At 37.9% G+C, this 26771-nt stretch overlaps 1 protein-coding gene and 1 long non-coding RNA gene across 25 annotated transcripts in view; both read right to left on the bottom strand.

Moving 5' to 3' along the window:
• Nucleotides 1-26771, bottom strand: part of afdna (afadin, adherens junction formation factor a) — a 122950-nt gene that overhangs the window by 24233 nt on the left and 71946 nt on the right. For 16 of the 24 annotated variants that reach the window (XM_051875172.1, XM_051875157.1, XM_051875164.1 and 13 more), the window contains 15 exons: nucleotides 26438-26507; nucleotides 26242-26348; nucleotides 24253-24308; nucleotides 21947-22152; nucleotides 19603-19623; nucleotides 18643-18788; nucleotides 17800-17894; nucleotides 16930-17195; nucleotides 14864-15007; nucleotides 14330-14528; nucleotides 13897-14000; nucleotides 12209-12289; nucleotides 2027-2092; nucleotides 1648-1721; nucleotides 596-714 (listed from right to left, as the gene is read on the bottom strand). In XM_051875172.1, coding sequence (XP_051731132.1) covers nucleotides 596-714; nucleotides 1648-1721; nucleotides 2027-2092; nucleotides 12209-12289; nucleotides 13897-14000; nucleotides 14330-14528; nucleotides 14864-15007; nucleotides 16930-17195; nucleotides 17800-17894; nucleotides 18643-18788; nucleotides 19603-19623; nucleotides 21947-22152; nucleotides 24253-24308; nucleotides 26242-26348; nucleotides 26438-26507 — 1754 coding nt within the window. The remainder of the gene's footprint in view (nucleotides 1-595; nucleotides 715-1647; nucleotides 1722-2026; nucleotides 2093-12208; nucleotides 12290-13896; nucleotides 14001-14329; nucleotides 14529-14863; nucleotides 15008-16929; nucleotides 17196-17799; nucleotides 17895-18642; nucleotides 18789-19602; nucleotides 19624-21946; nucleotides 22153-24252; nucleotides 24309-26241; nucleotides 26349-26437; nucleotides 26508-26771) is intronic. The other 8 variants (XM_051875182.1, XM_051875160.1, XM_051875161.1 and 5 more) reach the window with 1 other exon arrangement.
• Nucleotides 7119-9525, bottom strand: LOC127502318 (uncharacterized). Its single transcript, XR_007926816.1, has 2 exons — nucleotides 8949-9525; nucleotides 7119-8709 (listed from the first exon to the last, which is right to left on the bottom strand). It is a non-coding gene; the product is annotated as an uncharacterized LOC127502318 (long non-coding RNA).

Genomic DNA, 26771 nt, shown 5'->3' with positions numbered 1-26771 from the left:
TAATCTGTATGAAATGCTATAGGCGTGAGATGACGAGTCAGCATCGTCGACTTAATCTCTGCAGCCGAAAACACAGAAAACATTATCAAAAAATTATTCATAATCATTACTTTTGCTGGTGTGCTGTGGAAAGCTTTATGCGTGTGCTTGAGCGCTTATTAGGCTATGTATTATATATAGGAAATTAAAGGCTCATTATTATGATTTATATGGCTTCTTAGTTTGCACGTGCGATTAGTCGACTACTTGCTTAAATCACTACTAGTCGACTAGAAAAATCTTTAGTCGAGGGCAACCCTAGTGTGCTTTGATTGCTTCAAGCGTGTTTCGGAATTGTCACACCCCTTACTGTAACCGTGTATGCCATTGGGCGAGAATATTGTGATGTTCAAGTTTCCAGAAGAAAACTCAAGACTACAATTGAGGCGTTTCAGGGAGTTCAGAAACTTCCTGTGGAGTGGACTTTGTAACTTTGCAGACCTTTTTCATGTGCAAATAGCAACATTACAGACTAAATAAAGTTGAAAATGTAAAAAAGCATAATAGGTCCTCTTTGAATAAATATTCATGCTGCAGTCATGCGGCACGTGCTTACCGCGGGGCATCATGGGGGACGGCTGGTTGAGGAGCGTGGCCAGCCCATGGTAAATGGCTCCCTGTTTGGCCACCTCGAGCGTTACAACCGAGCCTGTTCGTGTCATCAATTCTGCCGCCCTACAAAACAGAGACATCTTATGAGTAAAAAAGCAAACTATGATGAATGAATTTCATGTTCAAAGCATTCATGTGCAATCCCACAGTCCCATGAGAGATTATTGAAGAGACTAATCTCATAGAATGTCTGTTTGGATTTGCTGTAGGCTAACTGTAAACAAATGCCTCAAAGAGATGGACGCTGGAACGAATCCCAAAGGCAACTCAAGTTGTGTCCATTCACAACTGTTTCGAGCCATATGCTTCTCATTTAACTCAAATCCACAGATTTAAGAGTTTCATCAATTCCGCGGAACCATCTCAAAACTACATGCAAGACACATAAACGCAATTTTCCTGTCCCATTTTGACAAAGGTGCTTTGTACTGCACAATTTTAGAGCTGTAAATGTTGAACTAAGAATAACAACACTTGCAAGTTAAATCCAGGATAATTACACGACAAACCTCAGTGTCAGAAATGAACTTCTCCATTAAGGGTCATTATTCATCTCTCTTTAGGAGCATTTTTTATTTTAATGAGTGCATATTTGTGTAAATGCGTATAAAAATGTAATTCTTCATGCAAAATCATTAAATAATCCTAATAATGAGACTTTCCTCTTGCAGATAATATTAAATCAACAAAAAACATAGGCACTTATTGAAATGTTAAATTTCAGGGGCATTTTTGCCTGAGCACTCCATGCTCTAAAAACCGAGAGACGTCACATTTTGATCTTACGCCAATTAATTGTGTGTATTAAGATAGTCCTTGCTTATGTGGTGTAATAAAATGGTTTTAGAATGCAACCCTCCTGTTTATTTAACTGAGAAGCACGTTTTTTTTCAATGTAGCCGGATATTACATGCTTTACCTGTAAGTCCATTTCAATTTTTTTAAAATCCCATTCTACAGACATCATTATTAAAAGTCTAAATGCTCCAGAATTACCTCTCCTGCGAGAGACCGACCAAACTTCGTCCATCCACGCTGAGCAACTGATCTCCAGCAGCCAGACGCCCATCCTGAAGAAAAACATTCAAAAACAAAAGAATCAAATAGTCATAAAACAGCAAAGTTGAACTACCTCTTTACTTTTTATGAAGAAAAAAAAGTATGATTTTTACAGATTTTACAGTTTCATAGTTCAATACAAATCCCTAATTCCAAGTTTAGTGCTAATTATTATAATAATAGCGCAATATTAATGACACTAATTACGAGAAATATCAATAGCAATGCTAGCTGCTAGTGGTTTCAAAAGAAATGAGGTCACCGCATCTGCATTAGCCTATAAAGAACATTAAAATATAAACCAAACCAAACTCACCATGTCTGCCGCACCTCCTTTGACAACAGACTTGATGTAAATACCAAGTTTGTCCTGTCCGGCACCCTAAAAAACACAAAACAAAGAGCAAAACAGTCTATTAGCACTCTGAGAATGATCTAAATGTTATTAACAGGCTCCACTAGTTCTGCTGTGGAAACCGCTGGACGAAGGAACCAGGCGTTCATTCATGAAAGACTATAAATCTGGAGCCAGCAGTGAAGACATTCACATAAATAAACTCATTCATAAATTCAGACCAGATCTGAGCTTCTTTTTGTTCAAACTAGCCATGTTTAACCCTCTCAGAGTACTTCACCCTATATCCCAGGTCAGAGGTCATCATCTGACATGGGCCATCTGGCTGCTGGACTGTGCAACCATTGAGATATCAGCTCGACCTAAATGCCATTGCATGCTTGAGAAGCAATGTTCAAAATAAAACCTAGTAATTAATTTCAGGATAAAACAATGCATTCACTGAAGTACTTCCTGTACACTTGAAATGGTAACACCACACAATCTGTAACACTCACTTAGTCATAACATTTATAACACGTAATGCTCCATAACTGGAGTTAAATGGTCTGTTCAAGGCTTCAAGCTGACAGAGCACCAGTGACATGAGCTTTAAAAGGGTTTGCTTAAGGACTGCGGTTTTAAGTTAGTAACATTTGTTTTTTCCGATGGCTGGATTTGCTATTTGAGCAAGCAAGTACCCAAAATCCCCTGGTTGCTGCCAGCGGTTCTATTTTGGGGGGATCATGCTAAAATTTAGCTATAAAAATAAGAGGTCTCTATTAAATTCCCAGCTATCTCAGTTGTTTTCTCATACAGAAACACAAACTGCTCATACTCATTCCACCTGACAAACTAATAACAGCAAAGTCTGACCACAGCAAATTGTCCACAACAATATTGAGCAGCACAACTGTTACATTAAATGATTCTTAAGCAGCAAATCAGCATATTAGAATGATTTCTGAAGGATCACGTGACACTGAAGACTGGGGTAATGATGCTGAAAATTCGGCGTTGACATCACAGGAATAAATTGCATTTTAAAATGTATTAAAAAAAAAGAAAAGTTTTTTTTAAATTGTAATAATATTTCACAATATTACTGTTTTTTTACTGTATGTTTCATCAAATAAATGCAGACTTGGTGGGCAAAAACAAAAACAACAACAACAAAAAAAAATAAAAATCTAACCAACCCCAAGCTTTTGAATGGTAGTATAGTGCACAAGTCAAATGGACTACTGGAAGCTTGACAATCCATGTCCCCATTCACTTTCATTGTACTTAAAAGAGCAGGCTAAACATTGTGCTAAATAACTGTGCTGCTTCTGTTGTGGAAAATGGAAAGAACTTGCTTTAAATCAACATTTCTCTTCTATGTTTTAGCAGCCCGATATGAACTCTTTCCAAAGTACAATATTTACATCTAAATTCCAGGCCAGATGTTCACCAATGTCCATGCCACACTCCAAAAGATGCTTTCATGGTCATAAACCATTTACTAAATGGCACACCACCCATGTCTACAACACTCCCACCATGCTGGAACTGTTTTTCCCCCTGGCTTCAGCACTATATATGAAAAACCCATGCTGATCAATACAGGACCGCCACGAGTTTTGAGGAAAACACCTACATTTACCATACAATTTAGCCTCTCTGAAAAGATTCAAACCCCACAAATGTCACATTAAATCACAATCTACCTTCAGCAGGAACACTTAAACCAAACCTGTTCTGGCTGTCAAATGGAGTTTGATGCTTATTGGGTCCAAACTGGTAAAGTTTAGGTGCACTAGGTGCCTCATTCTGAAGAACTAAAAAATACTGTATCTTCAAATAGTTTCATTAGATAATTATGTTATACTCCTTCCTTTAAAACTCCACCATACCAGATTGGTTAACTCATTTTCAGAGGGTTTGGTTATCACTTGATTTGATTGGTATGTGCACTACATTGCTCATAAGCACTAAAAACCTAAACGAAGCTGACCAGAAGCAATGGATCAGGAAACCCAGTAACAAAATCTGCCTGGGAAACAGCAACGTCTTTTATTCTGCCCTCTGAAATAAAGCCAATGTTAGCCACAGACCCCCATAACCCACTCACATTACACTGGCATAAACACACCCTACAATTCAAACACACCCGTAACATGAACACCACACAAATATCACCCAGAAATCTCAGTTAATCTTCATGACTTACCCACAAATATAAGAAAAATATGAATCAACATGCACTGTGTGCTAACAGGCCCCAAAAATGATTGAGGTCATGCCAGTTCTAAAGCACTCAGCCAAAGTGAATTTTAATAATGAAAATATTTTTTGTACAGTCTGAAAAAGTGAAAAACCATGAACTTCCAAAGAAAAATCTGCTGCATTAAATCAAGGGTGAGGTAATCAAATACAGATTGACGAGTAATTTGCATGTAAATCACATGAGGAAAATAAAATAACCACAAAAAACAGGGTTATTATAATATAAAACTATCCACAGATTAATTGAAAAAAAAAAAGAAAAAAAAAAATCAACTGAAATAATATATAAAAAACAATTATTTTGTAAGCTAGTTGCCAAAGGAACATTTTCCATTTTAATTTAGTTTAAGTTGATGTATTAAAAAACAGAAATAAAAAATAAAAACTATACATATACATAAAAATTGATAAAAACAACAACAACAAAAAACAACAAAATTACTAAAACTTTAAAATAAAAATTAAAGAAGAAGAAAAAAAAACATTCAAAATATTAATAAAAGCCATATTAGTATCTTAATGATACTAAAATAACACTGCCAATAACACCATCAAATAGCTACAAAACCGGTCTAGAACAAGCAATGAAATAATGGAAACAGTAATGGAAAAAATATGCAATCAGAAATCATAAATCATCTTATGGTCAGGATGAATAAAAACAACATACCGCTATGTGCTCTGCCTTAGTATAGCACAAGTAACTTCTTTCCTGTATGTTATGGGTGTGATGTGATATGATCCTGGACAATGGCTCCTCCTCATAGGGAGTACACACAACAACAGGATGGGGGTTTTCCAAAGCATCGGCGGGAATGCAAACCAAGTGTTGGAAGACTGCTTAAAACTGTAGTATACCCAAGCTACAACATACTGATGATTGAAGTTGTTAAGCTACCATTTAAATAGTTAGAGACATCACAAAGTGCAAACATTTAGCAAACCACATTGCTAGGAGGCAAAGGATGCTAAGGAGGTAATTAAATTACTGGTCTAATAAATGGTAACACTACAATTAGCCAGAAATTCTGCATATGCCGTTTTACAAAGGGCATCAAGGCCTGCAACATAATATCTAATGCAACATTGGAAACTGAGTGCTAGGGCTGGATGGTATATCAAGTTTGTACGATATATCGATATTTTTTTTTTTTTAATAAACCATATAGAATAAGGCAATACAATTTAAATCGATACACAGTAGTTTGATACAAGCACATCTGAAAAATAGTGGAGGACAGAGTGAGCTCCACTTTGTGACGTCTCTAAATTTTTGCACTTTGTGATGTCTCTAACTATAGAGACTTAACGACTTCTGTATGTTGTAGCTCAATATGTTATATATGTATAGATTGTATATGTTAAATAAAGTTGTTATTTTTGTTTTGTTTCTGCGCACAGAAAGTATTCTCGTCGCTTCATAATATTAAGGTTAAACCACTGTAGTCACGTGGACTATTTTAACAATGTCTTTAGTACCTTTCTGGGCTTTGACAGTGGTGGTTAAAATGCAGTCTATGCAGGAGTCAGAAAGCTCTCGGATTTCATCAAAAATATCTGTTTGTGTTCCGAAGATGAAAAAAGGTCTTACGGGTTTGGAATGACATGAGAGTGAGTAATTAATGACAGAATTTTCATTTTTGGGTGAACTAACCCTTTAAGGACTTAAGAATAACTAATATATAGTTAACACATGCTGTTCTCCATGTTAGAAAGTCATGCAAATATTTCCATTTTACTGTCAGAACTGGACGAGCCTTCTGCAAGCGATTTTCCACTAAACTTCACAGACTTCAGTGAATGAGCACCGCCGCGCATGTGCAATAATTCTGACTGAAATATACATTTTGATAAAATATTTGAACATGAACATTGTTTGTAGGACAAGACTGGGCAGGACTATGAAATAACAGTTTTTTAAAAAATAAATAAATAAATAAATAAATACATAATTTTTTTAATCTAAATAGAGAAATGCAGAAAATACCGATTTATATTGTAAAAAATACAGAGATATAATTTTTTAGCCATATCGCCCATCCCTACTGTTATCAACAAGAAAGCTGAAATACAGATATGCCAATGTTGTGCAGGTGAGCAGCTTCTCATCTGCTGTAAGGTCTCAACTTGTCTGAGTCCTGAGGGAGATACGTCGCCTGGCAAAGCTCAAAAGCTTTCTGATTAGACTTTGAAAGTATGTATTATGCTGTGATGAGAAACAACCGTTCAAAAACCAGTCTCTCCACATTAAAGAGTGAACCTGCGGTGAGAGACATATGAGAAGCCCTAAGCTTGAGTTCTGAGGCGGGGTGGTTTGCATGCCTTCTGAACACGACTGATGCAGGACAGGACAGGAGCGCAGGCCCAGCGGGAGAGCAAATGAGCTGACCTATCCTCAAGAAACTTGCGTTAAACTTGCTTTGATCAAAGCTGGAAACCCTGGCACGCAGAGCATGAAATGGAGTAACGTCTATAAAAGCCACTGATAAAAAACAGATGCATGTTAACAAGAGAACTAATTGCTACTGTTTTTAAAACAACAAGTGAGGAGATACTGGCACAGAGTTCATTACTGTTTAATAGAAGGCCAAAAGAAGTAAATTCAACTTAGAATAGGGCTCTGTTCTTTCTAAAAGAGACTTCTTTGTCACTAGAATGTAAACCTCAGCAACAGAAGAGGATGTTTGAAATGTTTCTATTGGGAATTTTGTCAAATTTATTGAGCTCTCTTCCGAAGATTTTTTCTTTTGACAAATCGTTAGTAGAGTACTCAAAGCATACTCTAGGCAAGTACACAAGTACAAAATCTAATTTAACATGTTTATTCATAACAAAACACAAACATGTGTTGCATTCTCAGTGTTACCGCAAGGTGGCGCTAGCATACGCTGTCTTTCATGGGCACTTTCTCTTTAAGGTCAACTATGGATGCAGAATTGCAATTAAAAATTTTATGAAAGGAAGTAAAAAATTGACTAAAATTCATAACTTTCAAGGCAAACTTTGAATGTTGAATGTTTATTGGCCTCAAAAGATTTATATCTGAAGGTTTATAGGCCTTACAGACAGAATGATAGAGCAGTGATAGAACTATAGAACAACGATGGCATGATAGATAGATAGATAGACAGATAGATAGGTACAAAGAATGACAGACAGACAGATAGATAGAATGATAGAATGACTACCAGATAGCTCATATTTAATAAATTAACTTTTAATCACCATTCGATCAGAATTAAGATGTCAGCTGTTACTCAAAACAACACAGAACCACGCCTCATGCGCGAGTTCAACACCCTTGCATAAGTGTGCATGTTGCAGAGCGTGTGTTGTGGGATTGTATTCTAGGTGTGGTTGTTTTTGTGCTCCTCTTTCAGCTCAAAAAAAAATGAGGTAACACTTTATTTTAGGGTGACGTAGTTACACGTTACTTCATGTACTTACTATAGTAATAACAGTAAATAACACATAATTACAAGAAACTAACCCCAAACCAAACCCTAACCCTACAGTAAGTTCATGTAGTTAATTAATATTCCTCAGTACTTATTTTAGTAAGTACAATGTAACTGTGCAGCTAGTAGACATCTCGGCATATCCAAATGTGAACGTGAACACTTCATGTTGTAAATAATATTTTACAGGTGCTAAACCCCTTGTAAGCAAAAACAGAAACCGTTATTCACAGCAGCAGTTTATTTGTGTTTCAGTGTGTCAGAGGGTAAAGGTCAGTAAACTTGGGGACAAACTGAGTCTGTTTGCTTGGGGCCTAGCATTAGCAACAAGTACTTCTTCACACACAACGGTATACCACAAAAAGACACATTTACACCACAAGCGGTTGTCTGGCATAGTCGGGCATGCATAAAAACGCTTGCATCTGCAGTGCAGACATCAGACATTAACAGGAAAGTGTTGAAGTCTGGAGGTGTTCGCTGATAACAGTACTTTGAGCAGATGCTCAAACCACAGAATTCCAGCTCTCTTTGATGGTCCTAAAACCACATGCAGCAAGCAAACAAAGTGTACAGCTTCTTGGTCCCACCCTGACGCTTCCTGTCTACGGAAAAGCTTCCCAAACCTGCCATTGCAAATACAGGAAATTGGAAGCCCAGCTTAGGCAAGACGAGTGCCTTGCAACAGAGGTAGAATTGAACTTCAGTCCTCGTGCTCCCCCCTCTTCAGTTTCAAAACACTCGTGGCGTACTATCTGGAGACCGTACCCCAAACGCAGAGCTTCCTGTTTAAGGTTTATGGTTGTGGATGTGATTGGCAAATCAAGTCTTCAGGGAGCTGCACGTGTAGACATAAATGGCTGAGTGTAATTTGTTAACAGCCCCAGGGAGTCAAGGCAGTGCCTGACCTCTGACAGAGATGGTGGAGTCCATGGTGCACTAGAAAAACAAAAAATACATCCATTCACTGAAACTTGACCCGCCACATAATTTCCTGCCCCGATTAATCACCCACAACAAACACAGCACTCTAGAAAAAAAAAAAAAAAAAAAAAGCAGCCGGGACAGTAGTTCGCTCCTGAACGTAGCCTGTCCTTACTGTCACGTCTAGACGGATGGAAGACAGATGGACTGCTCAGGCTGTCGGCTAATGGTGGGTGCAAAATATCATGACTAACACAAGAGGCTTTCAATAATGAGCTGCTTTCAGCCGACGAACTTCATCACGTCTGAGTGGCCTCCATTCTGGCTCTAATGATCTGCAGACTCTTGGGCTACTTGCTTCAGTTAAGAAAGACCAAACAAAGAAGTCTGTCTTCCTTCATGGTCCTCTGGTGGTGCGTTTAGAAGACAGCTCCATTTCTGGACACAAAGGAAACGTCTCTCCTCTGAATATTTTGCTGTAAAGGGACAGAATTATGTCCAAGACATGAGTCATAGCTTAATTTGAGGGTTTGGTTTTACGTGCAAGCTTGACATCCTTTGCTTCAAACATAACAATGTCTTGAAGTTTTACTAACTAACTGACTTGTAGTCCTCTCATGTACTAAAACAGTTCCTTCCTGGACGACACATCTGCAAACTTTTAAATGGAAGATAGTCTTCCAATGGGTCACAATTCCTGACTCATCCCTTCTGTTATCTCTGTCAAAGTATGAAATGTCACATCTTGATGAACGCAATCTGACAGTTTGAAGCATCTCTATTTGGACAATTGTAGGGGCTTGTCAGGTTTCATTTTGCCTCAGGACTGAAGTAAACTAGTTCTTGAGTAGAGTCTGCACACACACCTGTCAAAAGATCCCACCCCTAGCCACTAGAAAGTGAACACGAAGTCCTAAATCCTTATAGTCAAAAGTCTTGTTCTCTTTTGAACCTGTGATCTAAAACAAAGTGTCACAATGGTTTCACTTTATATCAGTTCAGATTAATAAAAGATTAGGAGACACAACGTTCAAGAAAACACCATGTTCGGCTCACACTCTGTTCTCCACTCTCAAGAGTCCTCAGGAAATTCAGGCTCGCGTAAGGGAGTCACACATCCTTCCATTGTTGTCATACATGAGATCAAGAAGCCCACAGAGAAGGAAGTCAGTGAGCTATTGTGCTACAAATCAATTACACAAACAAACAAAAAAAAAAATCGAGTTTTGCTTTGAGAAGTTGGGTTCTGCAATAAAAAAAAGAGTGTTCCAGGAGGCTTTGATTCTTGTGGAAACAACTTATTTTGGTGCCGAAGCAAAATTCAGTGGGAAAATGTCAGGTAGCCACTCATCAGTGTGAAGTACGGAGGTCAGGATTTCCCTTGTTCTTTCCCCTGAAACTCAACACCATCCCAAAAGAGCTGTTATCGCACAAACATCTGCAGCCTGAGAAAATCAAGCCCTGCAATGGTAGCACGGCCATCCAGCTGGACCGACCCCACTGGATTGTTTGCAACAAGTGATGAGTCACTAATACTGGGATACATAACGGGGAACTCAATGTTCAGAGCTTGTAATCATTATCCCCGTGACCCTGATTACAAGATACCGCTGTGCTCAACCACGCACATCTGAGGTTAAAAAAGTAGAAATGCACAGTACAAAGTTATCTCAAATGAACAGAATGAAATGGAGATATGCACCTTTCTACAAAACTGTAACATTTGCTTTTACGAGTGTTTTTGTACATAAACCGATTTAGTTTTAAATGTGTGGCGAGAGCCTATAAGAGAAAATTTACCACCTGTACAACGTGTATGTGCATGTTTGTGCAGTCTGGTCGCATGACTCTGTTTACATTAGCAAAACCTTGCTTTCTAACACTTGATAACATTCGCTGGAATTAATGTGTGAAAGTGTCTCATCTGGCATTTATAATAAACTAATTATGAATTATTATGAATTAAAAATTAACCAAGATTAATGAACATTTGTTCATTTGTAATTCATGATCCCCAATGCATTTAAATAATGTTATGAAATTGAACCTTACTGTGAAGTGTCACAGGAAGTGACGGCAAACTATAAACAAACTAAAAACACTCTGATGTCTTTTTAATACACTATTAATCTCTCAGCGTTTACTTGCTCACTCTCCCACATTAAAAAAAAGAGACACACGCTCCATGTCAAGTGGTTTCTTACCGGCTCCTTCCTCCCGACCACAGAGAACCACATGGTACTGCCCTCCTCTCCGGAGTCGAGACTGAACTGAGGAATCAACTAATAGCGGTCCAGGAAAACTTATCCAACTCTTTCAAAGCAGGCAGGTCTACTGAGGAGCGACTCCTGGGCTACATTTTAAACACCATATGCAAATATCTGAAGCCAGTGTAGGAAATACCACATCCAGACTGTTATGCAAGAGAAACTCCCACAACTCACTAACAGTTAGGTGAAGTTTTAACGCTGCTCCCAGCTGCGTCCCAGCTAGCTTCACACCGGGACAAACCGTCTCTCCTCTTTAGATCCTCCCCTTTGTCCCTGAGCGTGCCTTACACCCCTTATTCACTCCTCCTTTCCTTCTCCTCCCATTTTTCACTCCTTCCCTCCCTTCTTTTCCTCCAGTCTACCTCTACCAAACTTCATGCTTCCTCAGAGACACTAAGAGATGAAAATAGAAGCAGTAAAGGGGAGGCTTTGCTATGAAAATAAACAGTTCCTGTTAGCCCCCTTCTCCACCTCCCCTGAACCTGACGCACATCTGGTGGGGAAAAAAGGTTCTTCTGTCCACCAAAGTGGTGAAACAGCCTACTGAACTGCAACTGTCTGTTCCATAAAACCCACTAAGAAAAATGAACATTTACTTGCGCAGTAACTGGTTCGTGGTCTAACTGCATATAGCAGTCATTACTAATAAGAGTTTAGAGTATAAACAAAACTTTACATGCAATGTTGACATCGAAACTGATCTTTCTATGCTGACGAGAGCAACTGGTGGAAACATGCCAGAACACTGTGCCATAAACTCAAACAAACAATTGCATTTTGTGAAAGTTGTGACGACCCAAAAGACATTTCCTTCTGCTGAAAGCAGCAGACTAGAACAACGCTCTGTCAGACACGGAAACAGAAATGATTTGCTTATGACTTTGCTTTGAATTTGAATGTTTGTCAAGCACACAGACCAGCTTGTGACTGAACCAAATCAAATGTGTCCTTTCAAAAGCACATGCCTGTTTGGACCGTCTGTTATGATCTGAGCCTGGCAAACTATGCCACACCTTTACTGCCCACTCAGCTACCAACCTCAGGAACCAAAATGGTTTCTCAAAACCTCTTAAAACTGCATCAAAATGCTATCGGACCTAGATCAGAGCCAAAACCAAATGCCCTTCTCAAGGATTTAGATAATTTAATCCCTGCTACAGCACTAAGACCCCTGCAAGAGGAAGAAATTGAAAGTGGGGCAATATTATACACCCCCAAAAAGAAATAAAATAACTGTCTCTTACCTTGGCTGCCACAATACTAAGGCCCATCCCATTGTGTTTCTTCAAAGTCACGGTCACAATTTCCGGTTCCTTCCGCATTGGCTGTGGAGAGAGAAGACAGGTGAGTTTACTTGTGAAAAGTACTGTATCTTCAGCTTAAGGTCCACACTGCTTCTGCGAGCTGTTTCTGGTGGCCGTTCCTAGAGCAAACTGAGCTAAGAGGAGGAGGAGGAGGGAGAATTAGGGAGGTTCTGCCACTGCTGGTTCTCAGAGCACAGCCGACCGCAGAGCGAAACGGCGGGCTCTGGAGACGAGTCAAGAATGAAAGCCACATGCGTCGGCTCCAGAGTGCATCAGGCCTCAGTAGACTCGCTTATGCACAGGCCGGGCCTGGGAGAAAGACCAGCTTCCCACAGAGGCACGGTGCCACAGCCTTTCCTTTAGAGAGCCTCACTGCGTAAACGCTGTAAATGCTGCACATGGCACACATTCATTGTACAGGGAACTTCAGCTATGTTACCCATCCACATTGTTGAGAACAGCTTGGGGTGGGGGCAGAATTGGTTTAATTGGTTGGGGAAAAAAGAAAACTCCCTGCATGCAAAAGGTAAGAGGGCAAGTGTCTTTAGCATGCTGTCATCAAAAAGATTATCTGGGACAGCATGTTTTTAAAAAGTGTCAAAAAATAGTGTATTTTACTTCTATAATGTTTCTGAGTGAAAGAACATTCAATGCAGAAAAATAGGGGGGGGGGGTCCACATTATTATTAATAATATTAATTATTATTATTATATAATTATTATATAATTATTATTAATAATAATGTGGACCAGGATACATACATAAACAATATATTGGCAAGAGTTTAGAAAGGCAGCTATCAGCTACAACAGTTGCCTAAAACAGTGTCTGAATAACTATTTTGCTATTGGTTTAACATTTTTTCTGGGCCAAGATGTCTTGATTATAAACATCTTTTAGCTTTCAAAATAATGTGTGATGAATCATGTACAGTAAGATCAGGAATGGCAATCAATTTTGATTTTCAGGTCAATCTCACATTTACAATGTGTGAGTTTTAAGCTAAGAATTGGTCCTGGGACGGCTGTAAGAAAGGGATGTGGGTGGGTTGGTCTGGTACACGACCAAGCTGCGTTCATCAGTTTTCTGTGTGGTATTTAAACGTGCTCCGAGCTCCAGCTTGGTCTAATGTGGGGCAGACCAACATTATGTAAAAATAAGTAAATAAAAAATATGACATTATGTAAAAAAATCCTCTTACGTAAAAATACGAGAGACCGTAAAAAACAGACTAATTACAGGGAAGGAGGAGTAATTAAGGGCTTTGCGTGTTCAGGGTAAGGAGAAGGATATTATTTACAGCCAGTCCTATGGTCAAATATTGGCCTCTGTGGTGTAATTGGTGTTGGCTGGAATCTAAGTGAATGTAAGTCTGACAGAACACACTAGCAACTGACATAAGACATTCCTTGCCGTTATTTATCTATCTATCTATCTATCTATCTACTCTTCAACCCATCTATCCATCTACTCATCCATCCAGCCACCTTTCCATTTATCTATTTACCCATCAACCCATCTATCTACTATCAACCTATCTGTCAATCTACTCATCTACCCATCCATCCATCCATATACTCATCTACCCATCTATCCATTTATTCACCCAAATGGCATTATAACTTACCAGTTCTGATGTGTCAGCTGAGAAATGACTGTCGCAATCGGCTCCTTCGAAATAGATGGTCCAAGTTCCCGGAGAGCGTGGATGAGGGATCAATCTACAGAAACCTGGAGGAGAACAAGCAGATCAGAACATATCCACCAAATGTAAACTTGAAATCCACTGGTCTCTCACTGTCTTTGTCACACACCTGTAAAAACACACACACACTCTCCCTCTCTTGCAAAAAACAAATACTGATAGGAATGGCAGCAAACAGACTTTTCTACAGGACCTTAACAAACCACATTCCATTGACATCGCGTCAGCCTTAAACAAACAAACGCAACAACCACTGATTCACCATCCACCTAATATTCATTGTGCACACCACAATTGACATAAAACACTGTGAAACTCATTTAGTGAGTCGCAGCAGTCTGTTTATTATCTCTACCTCTCTGGCAAAGCGGCTCTAGGAACTCTTGGAATCCGTTGGGTATGTTCCGCACCACATCGCACGAGTAGCCGTCCTCGGGCAGTAGGAAAGGCAGCTGGAGGTCAGGGTCCTCTTCCAGCTGTACTTCCCGCCCATCGCTTCGGGCCAGTTCGTCCGCCGTGTTCTCGGCCACAGCCACCACGTGATCGATCAGCTCCTGTGGGCATGAAGAGGACAATGATCATGATGTTACATAAGAACTCAAGCAAAATGTGACGTGCTGCTGCTCTTCTCCTCCATCCAATGTTGTATATCTTTGTAAAGTGAGTTTTGGAAAAATACGGTGCAGGTTCCAGAATGGCTAACATCAGTTACAGCACCTTTTACAGTAACAAGTGTGATATTTCAATCAAACAAGAAGGTCATTTTATGAGAATCCCTGAGGTTGAAGCAGAGCTACTGTAAAAGCTGTACATCTGGTTCGGTTTATCTCAAAAAGGACACATGTCATCAGACCAGGACTACACATCCCAAATGAGACAGTTCACTTACAGGAGGAATGTAGGGTTCATCGGGAGCGCAGTGGTAGTTACTCAGCAGAGCGTTGAGCTGCAAAGAGTTGAGCTTGAAGCAGGTGTTGTTTATGTTCTGCACGTCTTGCATGGAGTACTTGTCCATGGTGAGGAGGGTCGTTGCCTAGAGAGACAGAGGGTCAGTCATCTAATTAGGACAGTGGTTTTTAAACCTTTCAGGACAAGTACAACTTTCAGTCAAACCAGAATATCACCTAGTAGTCACTATACCAATGTTCCCTCTAAGACAGAACATAGTCTATGCATTAGGGTGTTAGATGGACAAATCTATATTAAAATTGTTTATATTAGAAAATATGAATAAAATAAAATAAATATATATTTAAAAAATGTTAATGAAATGAAATATATTAAATTAAAAAATATTTCAATAAAAATAAATAATAATAATAATCTGTATTTTTAGTATTGTAAATTGTCTCTGCATACTTTAAAAAACATACAATCATATGTTTGCACTAAATTTGCTGTAATTTTTTTTTTTTTAAATCACTATTTGTCATTTGACAACAATGACACATTTAAAACAGCACTTCCATGGTATCATGATTGAATTAAAATATTTGTACTTCTAAAAGAAATCCACTGTCACACTGCAAGAGAATTCAAGTGAACTTTCAAAATCTGGTTATGAAAAACTGTCAAAAACATAACACATTAAACATACAATTTCTCTTATACATTCTTGCACATCTTAAGCTAAAATCTTGATGTTGGGAAGTTGCCTTTGTTAATTATCAACTACCCCTACACTGGAACACAAAAGATTAGTGAAAGCATGAACAGGCAACATAACCTAAGGTCACATTTTTAGAAATGACACATGATGTTCCTCCATCTTATAAAAAAACAATCATTATTTACACAACAGACTAAGCCATAAGAAAGCCACTCAAAACAGCTCAAGGGATAATAATCCTGTTGTGCATGTACATGCATGTTTTGCTGATGCTGTGGGGGTAAATGTTTGCAAAAGAATAGAAAGAGCTTGTTATGTGGATGTGCCCACAAGAAAAAAGGTTCATAAATGGGGCAATTCATGTCTCGATTGTGTTTTAGGATTAGGTTTAGTTTATAGCAGTGGTTCCCAAACTGCGATACGTGAGGTGACAGAGGGGGTACGCAAACAAAATACTGAGTTTTGCTGTTCATTTAATTCTACCCCACCTTAAAATAACATTAAAACCCAGCATGTATTTCTAACAGGCAAAATGCAGCACCTAGTGTAAAAACGGGAAAATGGTAGCACTGTAACAAGTCAAATACATGACATCCAATCAAATTACCTCATCTTTTGCGGTCAAAGCAACATTTTTTATTTAAAACATTATCTCATAACATTATTTATGCCATTGTAATTGCATTCAGGCCACCTCTTAGCAACAATAAACAGTGTGTAAATACATCTAGATGCTGTTTGTGCCACTGCAGTGCAAAGATGGATTTTGTTGATACTCATTTCATTTGATTTAAATTATTGATTTAGTTTAATTTATTGCTTCATTTATTAAATGTATCATTAAATTAATGGAATTTTCAGAATTTGACACAACATGACATACATTTAATAGGGTTAGAAAAACATTACCTTTATGTAGGTAAAAAAATACACCTGAAAATCAATTTAAGGGGGCAAATATTGTCCCTTAATGGAAAAGTTGTGACTGCAGTCTAAGTTGAAGAAAGGGGGTACGCAGAAGGACGTTAAATGCCACCATTCTAAAAAGTTTGGGAACCACTGGTCTATAGAAATGCAATTTATGAAAATGCTGTCAAATATAGTAAAAAAAAAAAAAATAAAAAAAACCATTTGGTCCAGATAATGTCTTGTTTAATGTCTAAAAATGACAAAATGTGTCTGTAATGGTTTGGGTTCGGGTGCAGTAAACATAACTAGTTTAAACTAACTTATAATAGCTTAATTAAAAACAGCAATAAAAAAAAATAATTCATAAATAAAAATGCAACTCTACAGAAGGTCTTGATAAGTGCAAGTATAACAGTACATATATTTGTGTGTGGTACCTGGACTATGCGGCTGAGGTGACAGTCTGCAGCCAGCTCCAATCCCTGTTTTTCAGCCCATGCCTCAATATGGCTGAGCTGCTGTCGTAGGATGGCACCCCAGTAGTGTGAGCACAGGCCCGAGTCGGCCTCCGTCACCAGCTTGTTAAAGAGCCACATATTGATGAAGTGAAAGAGCTGCGAGAACAGCTGGATGGTGAGGGCCGCGTTGACTCGGCACCGCCGCAGAAGGGACATGGCGCCCGTCAGAGTGTGCAGAACGTCGTCTGTGGCAAAATTCAGGGCTTTTTAATGCAGTATAAACAGAAAAGGTACCATCATTCGTATATTTATTTTATTTGCAATTAAAATGGTGCAATGTTAAGGAGCTATTGCTATTAGCTGGGACAATTATTTATTAAATGCATGTTTTTTTTATATTTCAGTTTAATCTAATGTTTTTTATGGGTGGTCCCTGATGTGCCTCACATTTAAAAATAGGTTCCCTTGTGAAAAGGGTTGGGAAACCGTTTTCTAGAGAACTGGAAGCTTACTGTGTAGCTTAAGATGTTGACATTGTTCTAGTCAAGTGGGCATGTTTGTCTATTTGTCCTACTTAGTCTACAATAACCAAGATAAGAGACAATTTAAGAAGCTGTAAATTCCCGTAAAGAAACTGAAATATCACTGTTTTGGCCAGAGCACTTCTGCTGTTGAGTTTCAAAACCACCACTAGGTGGTCCCACAACTATTTCAATTCATTTCCAACTAAGACAAAATATTTTTCATCCTTTAAACACAAGTGTACCTATCTACTTATATTCATACATGCCAGGTCAAAAAAAATCTATGGTTGTGCATCTGAAAAAGTGAGCTTGGGTCTCTGCTCACCTATCTTGGGCCTCTGTGGGTTCTGTTCATCGGGATCTTCCAGGAAAGCTGGCATGTAGTTATTCAGATCTGACTGCAGGCAATGCACCAAGTACCTGCAGGAAGACACATTATTTATTGTCCATATTTATCCACCAGCAAGGGCCTAAAGGAACTTCCTGTAGAATCCCACAGTAAATCTGAGACCTGGCCGTTTCACAAACCGCACGGCCCGCACAAAAGCACAGTTGTTTCAGCTGGTCATTCCAGTGCTTAATGAAACGGAGGCCCTCCGACCGCATTGTTTGTGCTGAAAACCGGCCCCAGGACCGTAACTCTTTCTCATACACCCAAACTACAGCTCAGCCAATACAAGCCAGACCCAGAACATTCCTTACATTCAGCACTTCCTGCCACCTGATAATGGTTACAGGAACACAGCATAAACAAGGTAAAATGTATTTTACAAATCACTTCTGTAACTGACCACTGACCAAATACAATACTGTTTATATGACATGGAAATAGTGCTGAAATTTATGTATATATAAATTAGAATTTAATACTTAATTAAAGTTTAAGTGTACATAAATATATAAATTAAACAATTGTTTTTTAATGTTTTTACTTTTTTTATTTTATTTACACATACATACATATATATACACACACATTATATATATATATATATATATATATATATATATATATGCTAGTTGGTATTTTATATTACATTTTAGATTTTATATAGCATTTTATACAGCATTTTAATATATATTTAATTATATGTTGACAGCTTAATAGGTTTTTTGACAGAGCTAATGTTTTTTAAGCATGAATGTGCATGTGCGTGCAAGCACTAACTTGAAAGCCATCTGAACCAGATGAGCGAGGACATCCTGTGCGTCTAGCGTGATGCGACTCAGATCCTTGTCCTGCTTGATGAAGTTCAGCAGCTCAGAGGCGTTAGCCATCCAGAAGGCCAGAGCCCCGGCGATGTTCTTCTGCTTCTGTGCAACGACAGACGAACACAGAGATGGGCCGTTACACACAGCTAAAATGAAACAATCCAACATACAAACAAAAAAGAAAAGCGTTCCAGCCATGAGAAGCACTGAGTAGCACTCCCAGGATAGACATGTGCCTCTGTCCAACCCTCCCGGCCTCCAACAACCAGTCACCGCGTCCAGACAGAGTAGAAATCATTCATGTGTTAGAGTTAGCTCAAGCTAGGCAGGACTGACTGGGAAGCTGCAATGACTGGTTGCTCTGGATCCCACATCCCTGCAACACAGAGAGGGGATACACACGGTCCGGATCCACCCGGAACCCTGTGTATTCCCGCACACGTCTATCCCAAATAATGACGACGACAGCAAACCCCCCCCGCCCCACCACAACCCTCCCGAATACGTCATACTGGCCACAGAACGCATCCATAAGAACAATGACGTTAACCACAGACATGAAGTCAAATGAAAAGGAAATTAAAAGTTTCCAAACAAAGCAAAAGAACATGGGGTAGTCTCTCATCCACACTGAAGTGCAGTAAGCAGAGGTCAAAAATGGAAGATGCCACAATTAAAATGTTGCCGCAATCAGAGTTTGTTTTTTAGTATCACATGGTCCAGGTTGAGTCATAATGAGGGGTTATAAACGATTGCGTCCAGCTGTAGGAGGAGGGATTACTTAGTTGGCTTGGGTTGTTTGCTTTCTGTTATGGGGGGATAAAAGAGGCATGGAAGACGGAGCAAAGCTGACAGATAGAACAGAGAGAGAGAGACAGGAAGAATGAGACGCCTCCCTAGCAGTGCGAACTCCTACCTGATCACCTTCAGCAATCTCCTGTAGAGATAGTAGGTGTTGGGGGGGAGGAGGAGGGGGAGACAGACATCCGACAGGACAGAGAGAGAGACTGTCAACAACAGCCATGGCATGGACAGAATTCACAGGCATGTAAACACAGACATTCACGCTCACACAGAACAGGTCATAACATCATCTTGCACCCACTGCCGTACGGGACGTTCTGACTCCACGTGGTGGGATCAGTCACATTGTAAGGAACCAATTATCCAGTGCAATTTTACTCCCTTTTAAAGTTGCATATGTACTGTTGCTGCCGGTACAACTGTTTTTCTTTGATGCCAAGGATAACACTTGCTGGACGGCACTAGATAAATGATTTCAGGAACGTTGCAGAAATGTTTATGTAGATACAGGGGAAAGTGTTTTTAAAAAAAGTTGCATGAGGTCATTCACACTACTGTACTTTTTTTTTTTTTTTTTTTTTAAGAAATAATACTTTTATTCAGCAAGGATGAATTAAACGGCTCAAAAATGACATTAAATACATGTATGATGTTATATTTCTTTCAAATAAATGCTTTTCTTTTCAACTTTCTATTTGTTAAAAAAAATTTATCAGTTTCTACAAATATATTAAGCAGCACAGCTGTTTTCAACATTATCAATAAGAAAAAGAACTCCTAAAAGGTGAAAAAATTACTTTAGCAAAATGTACACAATTTAAAATATCAGACTGATGATATAATTTCCTAGAAAAGTTACTAAAAAAAAGCATCCAAATTAGGAACATCCTAACGTCTTTCTATTTAAAAAAAAAAAAAAAAAAAAAGACAGGCCATGAAAATGAATTCCCTCTTTCTTTCTCAGATTATGTTTCTCATCTTCTAAGGTTAAAAATGTGAGGCTTAAGATTTTGGATTTCCAGAAAATACAGAAAAAGAAAATCAATCTTTAAATTAATTATAATACTAATGCTGGTTCTTAAAGACCGGCATTATTTAAAGAAACTCCTTGTAACCAGACCTTATTTGGGATTCAGCATCTAAAATGAGAGACAGACTGTCTTTTATATTAACGGATGCAGTCTGTCTCTCATTTTAGGTGCTGAATCCCAAATAAAGTCTGGTTACAAGGATTATGGAAACGTAATATTTATTAAACAACTATTTGCATTTCAATATTGCGGTTAGCCTATGAGATATATAGTTTGAACACCTGGGTGGGCCACTCAAAAAAACTGCAGGCACTGACCAAAAAAAGAACATAAACAGAGAGCATGTGGACCTCATTTCTGAGCTGTAAAGAGGCGTTCACAGTCATTTGTGGTGGCAAAATGATGAACGTGAACATTGGCAATGCAACGAGGGCATGTGCAGTGACTTGACACAGCTGAGAAAAGTTTAACTTTATGCAAATGAGCAACGACGACTCATCGACGTCACTGTGAACCATTTCATTATTCTGTAGTATTTGTCTCATTCAGTCTTGTTCATGATATGATGTAAAATGCACTGCTGATAGATACACTACTGTTTAAATGTTTGGAGTCTGTAAGATTTTTTTTGTGACAGTAAAAATTAAAAAAAAAAAAAAAAAAAAAAAAAAAAAAAATATCAAATAGATGCAGTTCTTTTGATCTTTCTTTTTATCAAAGTATCCTGAAAAAAAAAATGTATCCACAAAAATATTAAACAGCACAACTGTTTTAAACATTGATAATAATCTGAAAAGTTTCTTGAGCAGCAAATCAGCATTGATTTCTAAAGGATCATGTGACACTGAAGACTGGAGTACTGATGCCAATAATTCAGCTTTGCATGACAGGAATAAATTACATTTTAAAATATATCAAAACAGAAGTTATTTATTTTAATTTGTAATAATATTTCCCAATTTTACTGTATTTTTGATCAAAAACATTTTTAAAAATCTTACAGACCCAAAACTTTTAAAGGTAGTGTATACAAACACTTTCCCCTGCAGAAGCAGCAAGAAAATCTTGTCAAATTAGAACAACTTTGTTGCATGAACCAGGTAAAACAAGGCACAGAGACACAAACACACACACACAGACATTTCACATACAAACAAACACAGGGGAAACACTGAGTGCAGTAGTTTAAGCACTGTTTGCTGAGGCAATGACCTGAATCGATGAAAGCAGAGTGAAACAAGCTTTAACGCTACAACTACAAAAGCATGTATAATGTAACTCCACAGACAGATCTCTACATCAGAGCTACAGCGACATGTCAAAGTATAAATAATAAAGTTATAATATAATAAAGTTACACACAACTCCCGTTGAAAAAAAATAAGGTATCAGAGGATAATTCAAGTAAAAATTGCCGACACCCACCTGGATAACTCCTTCCATCATGCTCACCATCTTATTGACAATGGCGATGACCTTGTGCGTGCGCTCGGAGGGGCTAATGTCGGGCCGGTATTGGCTGGACATGACATAACGGCAGGTCATGTACAGAACGTAGGTGGGAGACAGCTTGAAGTGCACCGTTGAGCTGTTGGTGTAGTTAATGATGGCAGACAGGAAGGCATCTTCAGCTATGGGGGGTAATCATGGGATAAGGGAAACAAAAGGCGTATTAATTGGGATGGAACAAGAAGCTTTAATGTATCAGAAGAGTGCTAGATTTTAGCATGCCCATTCATTTTAATGGCAGTTGCATGGCTGGTGTGTGGGGTTGCTTTTTTTTTTTTTTTTTTTTTTTTGAGCCAGTCACCTGAGCTGTAAATGCCATGTTACTGTAAATATCATGCTATATTAAAACTGGCAGTGAAAAAGATGTGAAAACCAACTGTAATATAATATTTAATTATATTTAATTTTGCTATATTTAATATTTAAGCTTACAAAAAAATGTTGTGGATCTTGCTTTTAAATGCTCTTTAAACACTGCTCTGCCACATCAGATTAAAAGACTGAATCTAACAACATACCACATAACCCAAAACATAGCTTAAAATAAGACATAAGATAACACAACACATACCAAAGCATAACACACTACTACTAAAACAACATATAAAAAAAAACAACACAAAACATAACACATAACTTAAAGGTGCAGTAAGTGATTTTTGAAAAACGATGTTAAAAAGTAGATTCGACCGAGCACCAAAACACACTAGTAGCCAATTAGCAGTAAGGGGCGTATACAATCATGACGGGGGAGGAGAAATAGCTCAGCGCACATTAGCAGAAAGAGTAAAGAAAGAGATAGATGGCAGAGAAAATACAAAAGAGGAAAAAACCAGGGGAATTTAACTTTAAAAAGAAGGATTACAATCAGGCAAGAGTTAGGACCCGAGTTAATATCAGAGAAGCTTTCCAGTGTGAGAAGGCCTGAAAACGTATGAAGAGGTTGCTTTATTTCTTCTCGATACGCGAGTAAAATTGGTTTTGCTGTGTTTCACAGAACTAAGATATGTTGTCTTTTGCTTGAATATACTTGTGTGTCATCTTCGCTTGTTTGTTCAGTTGCTTTATTATTAGAATAAGCATTGTTTCAAGCATCGGCTTCCGAAGTGTGTCCGAAAAGTGAGATAACATACTCCTAATATTTGTTTTTTCTTTTGGTTCCCCTTTTAGTGATTGCTATAACCCCTTCATCTTGTCAGATTTGTAATATATTAGTTATCTGACCTATCCTGTTATGTAGGGAGTTGTTCATGATGGTGTTTTTTGGGATGGAAGGGATGACTTTGCCATTGAAGGAGTAGAGGAGCTAAATAACAATTAGACATTCGACCTGAATTATCATAGTAACACAAATTGCTTTCACTTATAGATGACATCATACCCTCGGGCTGTGTGGCATAGCGTGTACGTGAATGTGGGGGCAGAGGCATCAAGTGTTGTGATCCTTTTGGGTAGGGGCATGTTTGTTTTGGTGATTTCAAATATCAACAGTGTTTACCAGAAATCACTTACTGCACCTTTAAAATAGCACATGACATATAACACATTTAACATAAAATAATACAACATATATAACATAAAACAACATATAACAATTTAAACTCAGGTCTTTGTGATCTTATTTTGAGATGCTTTCAACTAAATAAATATGTAAATTGGAATGTATAAATGCAAACAAAATATATAGTGGCTAATTATTTGCTGTGGTTTGTGATGTGCCAACTTATACCCTGTGGTTTTTTTATTTATTTTATTTATTTTTTCTCACACAGAAGAACATCTCTGTCTCCTGCCAACAAGTGGCATGGTGGGACAGTTATATATTATAATTCTTTTTATGAACAATGATTTTTCCAGAGGAAAATTTAGAAATAAAATATAAATTATCTCGAACTGACTGAACACTGATAAAACAGGTTCTCTAGCAGTCATCAATACTTTCCATCCATTGATCTATGATGCAGCTAACCATTAGTGATTTCTATTATCAGCTTGCTGATTTGCTATGTAATCGGCACAGCCAATGAAAGCACAGCTTTGTTGTGTCTGCAACACCCAGGAAAAGCCAATGGCAAAACATGTACACAAATAGAAACTTAAAAAGCCACCTCACACCAGACGAAACACATGATCCATGACCCAGTTAAGGTCAGAGGGCACAAATAGAAAGGAAAACAGCACAAATCGATCGGTTTTGCTTTGTAGATGGATGTAGTACTCACAGTTTTCCCTGAACTCGATGCTGGCTGGCAGAGTGAGCTCTGGGCCATCCTGGGACCTGCAGGGAAACAACTGTTGCTCGATGAACCAGTTAAGATAGGACAGATTGACACCACTGTCTACAGACGCCCACCGCTCCAGAGACCCCGCTCCTGTCCTGCCGTACAACATCCTGTCACAGATGTCAAACTGTGCTGTGCGTGTGTGAATGCGTGTTCTCATCTCCACTGGATTATTGATGACAAGACTGAAGCCAGGTGAGCGGCGGGCTCAGGTGTCTCAGGTTCAGACAGAGGGACAGGGTTAGGTTACATATAGAGACCTGTACCCGGCACTGACTCCACAGAGACCCTCACTGAATGATAGCTGATGTGCACAAAACCTGCTGTTACTAAACTGAGAATGCAACTGACATGGCACTGTTTCTGTGTCAAATACTAAATCTATTTTTTAATCACATTATTTGCACTAACTGCAGAGGAAAATTTGCAGAATTCTGAATGTATTTAAAGTCAACATCACATCAAAATCACCCAAATAAACGAAGATGGCCTTATTTTGCATAATTCAATATTAGAATAATAATGAATTTTGCAAAAAAGGCTAGCAACATTTATCAAAGTATTTATAATAATAAAATAAAGTGCATTAATAAAACAATATTTTCATTTTCATTTAATTATTATTATTATTATTATTAATGGTTATTATAATAATCATTACTTTCTGAATAAATGTCCCTGGCCTTATTTTGCAGAATTCATAGTTATTCTCAAAATTATCTGAATTATTCCTTTTGGAACATTATAGACATACACAAAAAGATTCTATCATTTTCAACTAAATATTCTCAGAAAAAAAATACATATTGTGAATTGAAATCACATTGTGAATGCCAATGCATATTTAAAAAAGGTTTAAAATTTAAAATTAAAATTTGTTAATCTGACAGGCACTACATTCTTATTCCCACCAAGATTTTGCTATTTATATTACATTATATTATATTATATTATATTATATTATATTAATTATATTAAATTAATTATATTATATTATATTATATTATATTATTTTTCAGACTTGGAAAGGGGAATAGTGTGTGGTGCACAACCTTACCCAGTCTTCACAAATCTGAAATAATAATAACATATTTTTCAAAAGTGTGAGGCTATTAGCTAACTAGCTAGGCTAGGCTGGTGGTGTACTATCTAACTTTAATAACATGATCACTTGCAGTGGGCAATATGACCAAAATCTTATAAGCAACACACAGCAAAACAAATACTCTTTTTAGTACTATCAAGCATATTATACTTTTTATTTGCTCATTCATCCATGTTTCTTAATCGCTTCGCCCAGACAGTCCTTATGTGAGACAGAAATTATGTGAGACAGCAGATGAGAAATGTTCACTTTTGCTTTGTTTCACACATGTGTGACAAATAATGCATTGTAACTTTAATTAAACTAGGGATAGTTCAATCAGATAATTATAATACATTACCTTTTAATTCCTGCGATTATTTTGCGGTGAAATGGCAAATTATGTATGATCGCTAAAAATGCGACATTTTGTTGATTTGTTGATTGCAGAATAGCAAAAAAAAAACTGGAGGGACTGAAAACCTTTTTTTCTTTTTTTTTTTTTTTTACATTTTACTAGGAACGTCAAGGGTAACTTTTTTAGTTAACAATTGTTCTTTTTTCAAATTTTTCTTTTTTTTTTTAACAAGGTTTCATTCAGTTCTGCTGCGTAATGTCTAAAAACTGATCAGAACAATAAAGTCTGAAAGATACAAATAATTTGTCGTACTAAATAATTGCGCTTATCATTTTGTCTTTCTGAAAAATATGGGAATGATTGTGATTAAATATTTTAAATGATTCATGGTCTAAATTCTCACCTTGTGGGGAAAAAAATAAAATAATAATTTTGCAGTTCAGGCTTGAAAAAATACGGCTCGACTGTTAATGGGCCAAGTCCTTACCTTCCGTCCTGTTTGCTAAAGTCCTGCTGTTCTCCTCTGATCATGGGCTTCACCAGGCCTCTTTCACTGTTGTTTCCTGAACGTTCCATCTCCAGCTTCCCTGAGCTCTGAAACCACCAAATATCCCATGAGAGATACATCATACCACACACAAATACATGCATAGAGATCCAAATGAAGCAGGCAGATGTGACACCTTGCTTGTAGGGAGAGCAGAGCCACTATGAACGTCCCCGTGAAGGTCAAAGGTCGTCTCTGGGACACTTCTGGGACAGAGAGACAGACACAAAAAGAAGGGGGGTGAGTTAAAAGGAAAAAGCAATCATTTCAGCAGATGTCATGAAAGTAAACAGTGTCCGTGGCCAAACAAACAGACCTGCACACGCTCTAAAACACACAATTACATTAAACCTGAGCTGAATGGAAAGTCAAACAACAGCAGCGACCCACAGCCTCACGAATACCCGGATACATGAGATTGTGTGTGTGTGTGTGTGTGTGTGTGTGTGTGTGTGTGTGTGTGTGTGTGT

Source organism: Ctenopharyngodon idella, chromosome 20, assembly GCF_019924925.1.
Source record: "Ctenopharyngodon idella isolate HZGC_01 chromosome 20, HZGC01, whole genome shotgun sequence".
Taxonomy (NCBI): domain Eukaryota; kingdom Metazoa; phylum Chordata; class Actinopteri; order Cypriniformes; family Xenocyprididae; genus Ctenopharyngodon; species Ctenopharyngodon idella.
Note: the sequence above shows the minus strand (reverse complement) of the source record. Positions and strands in the feature narration are given on the sequence as shown.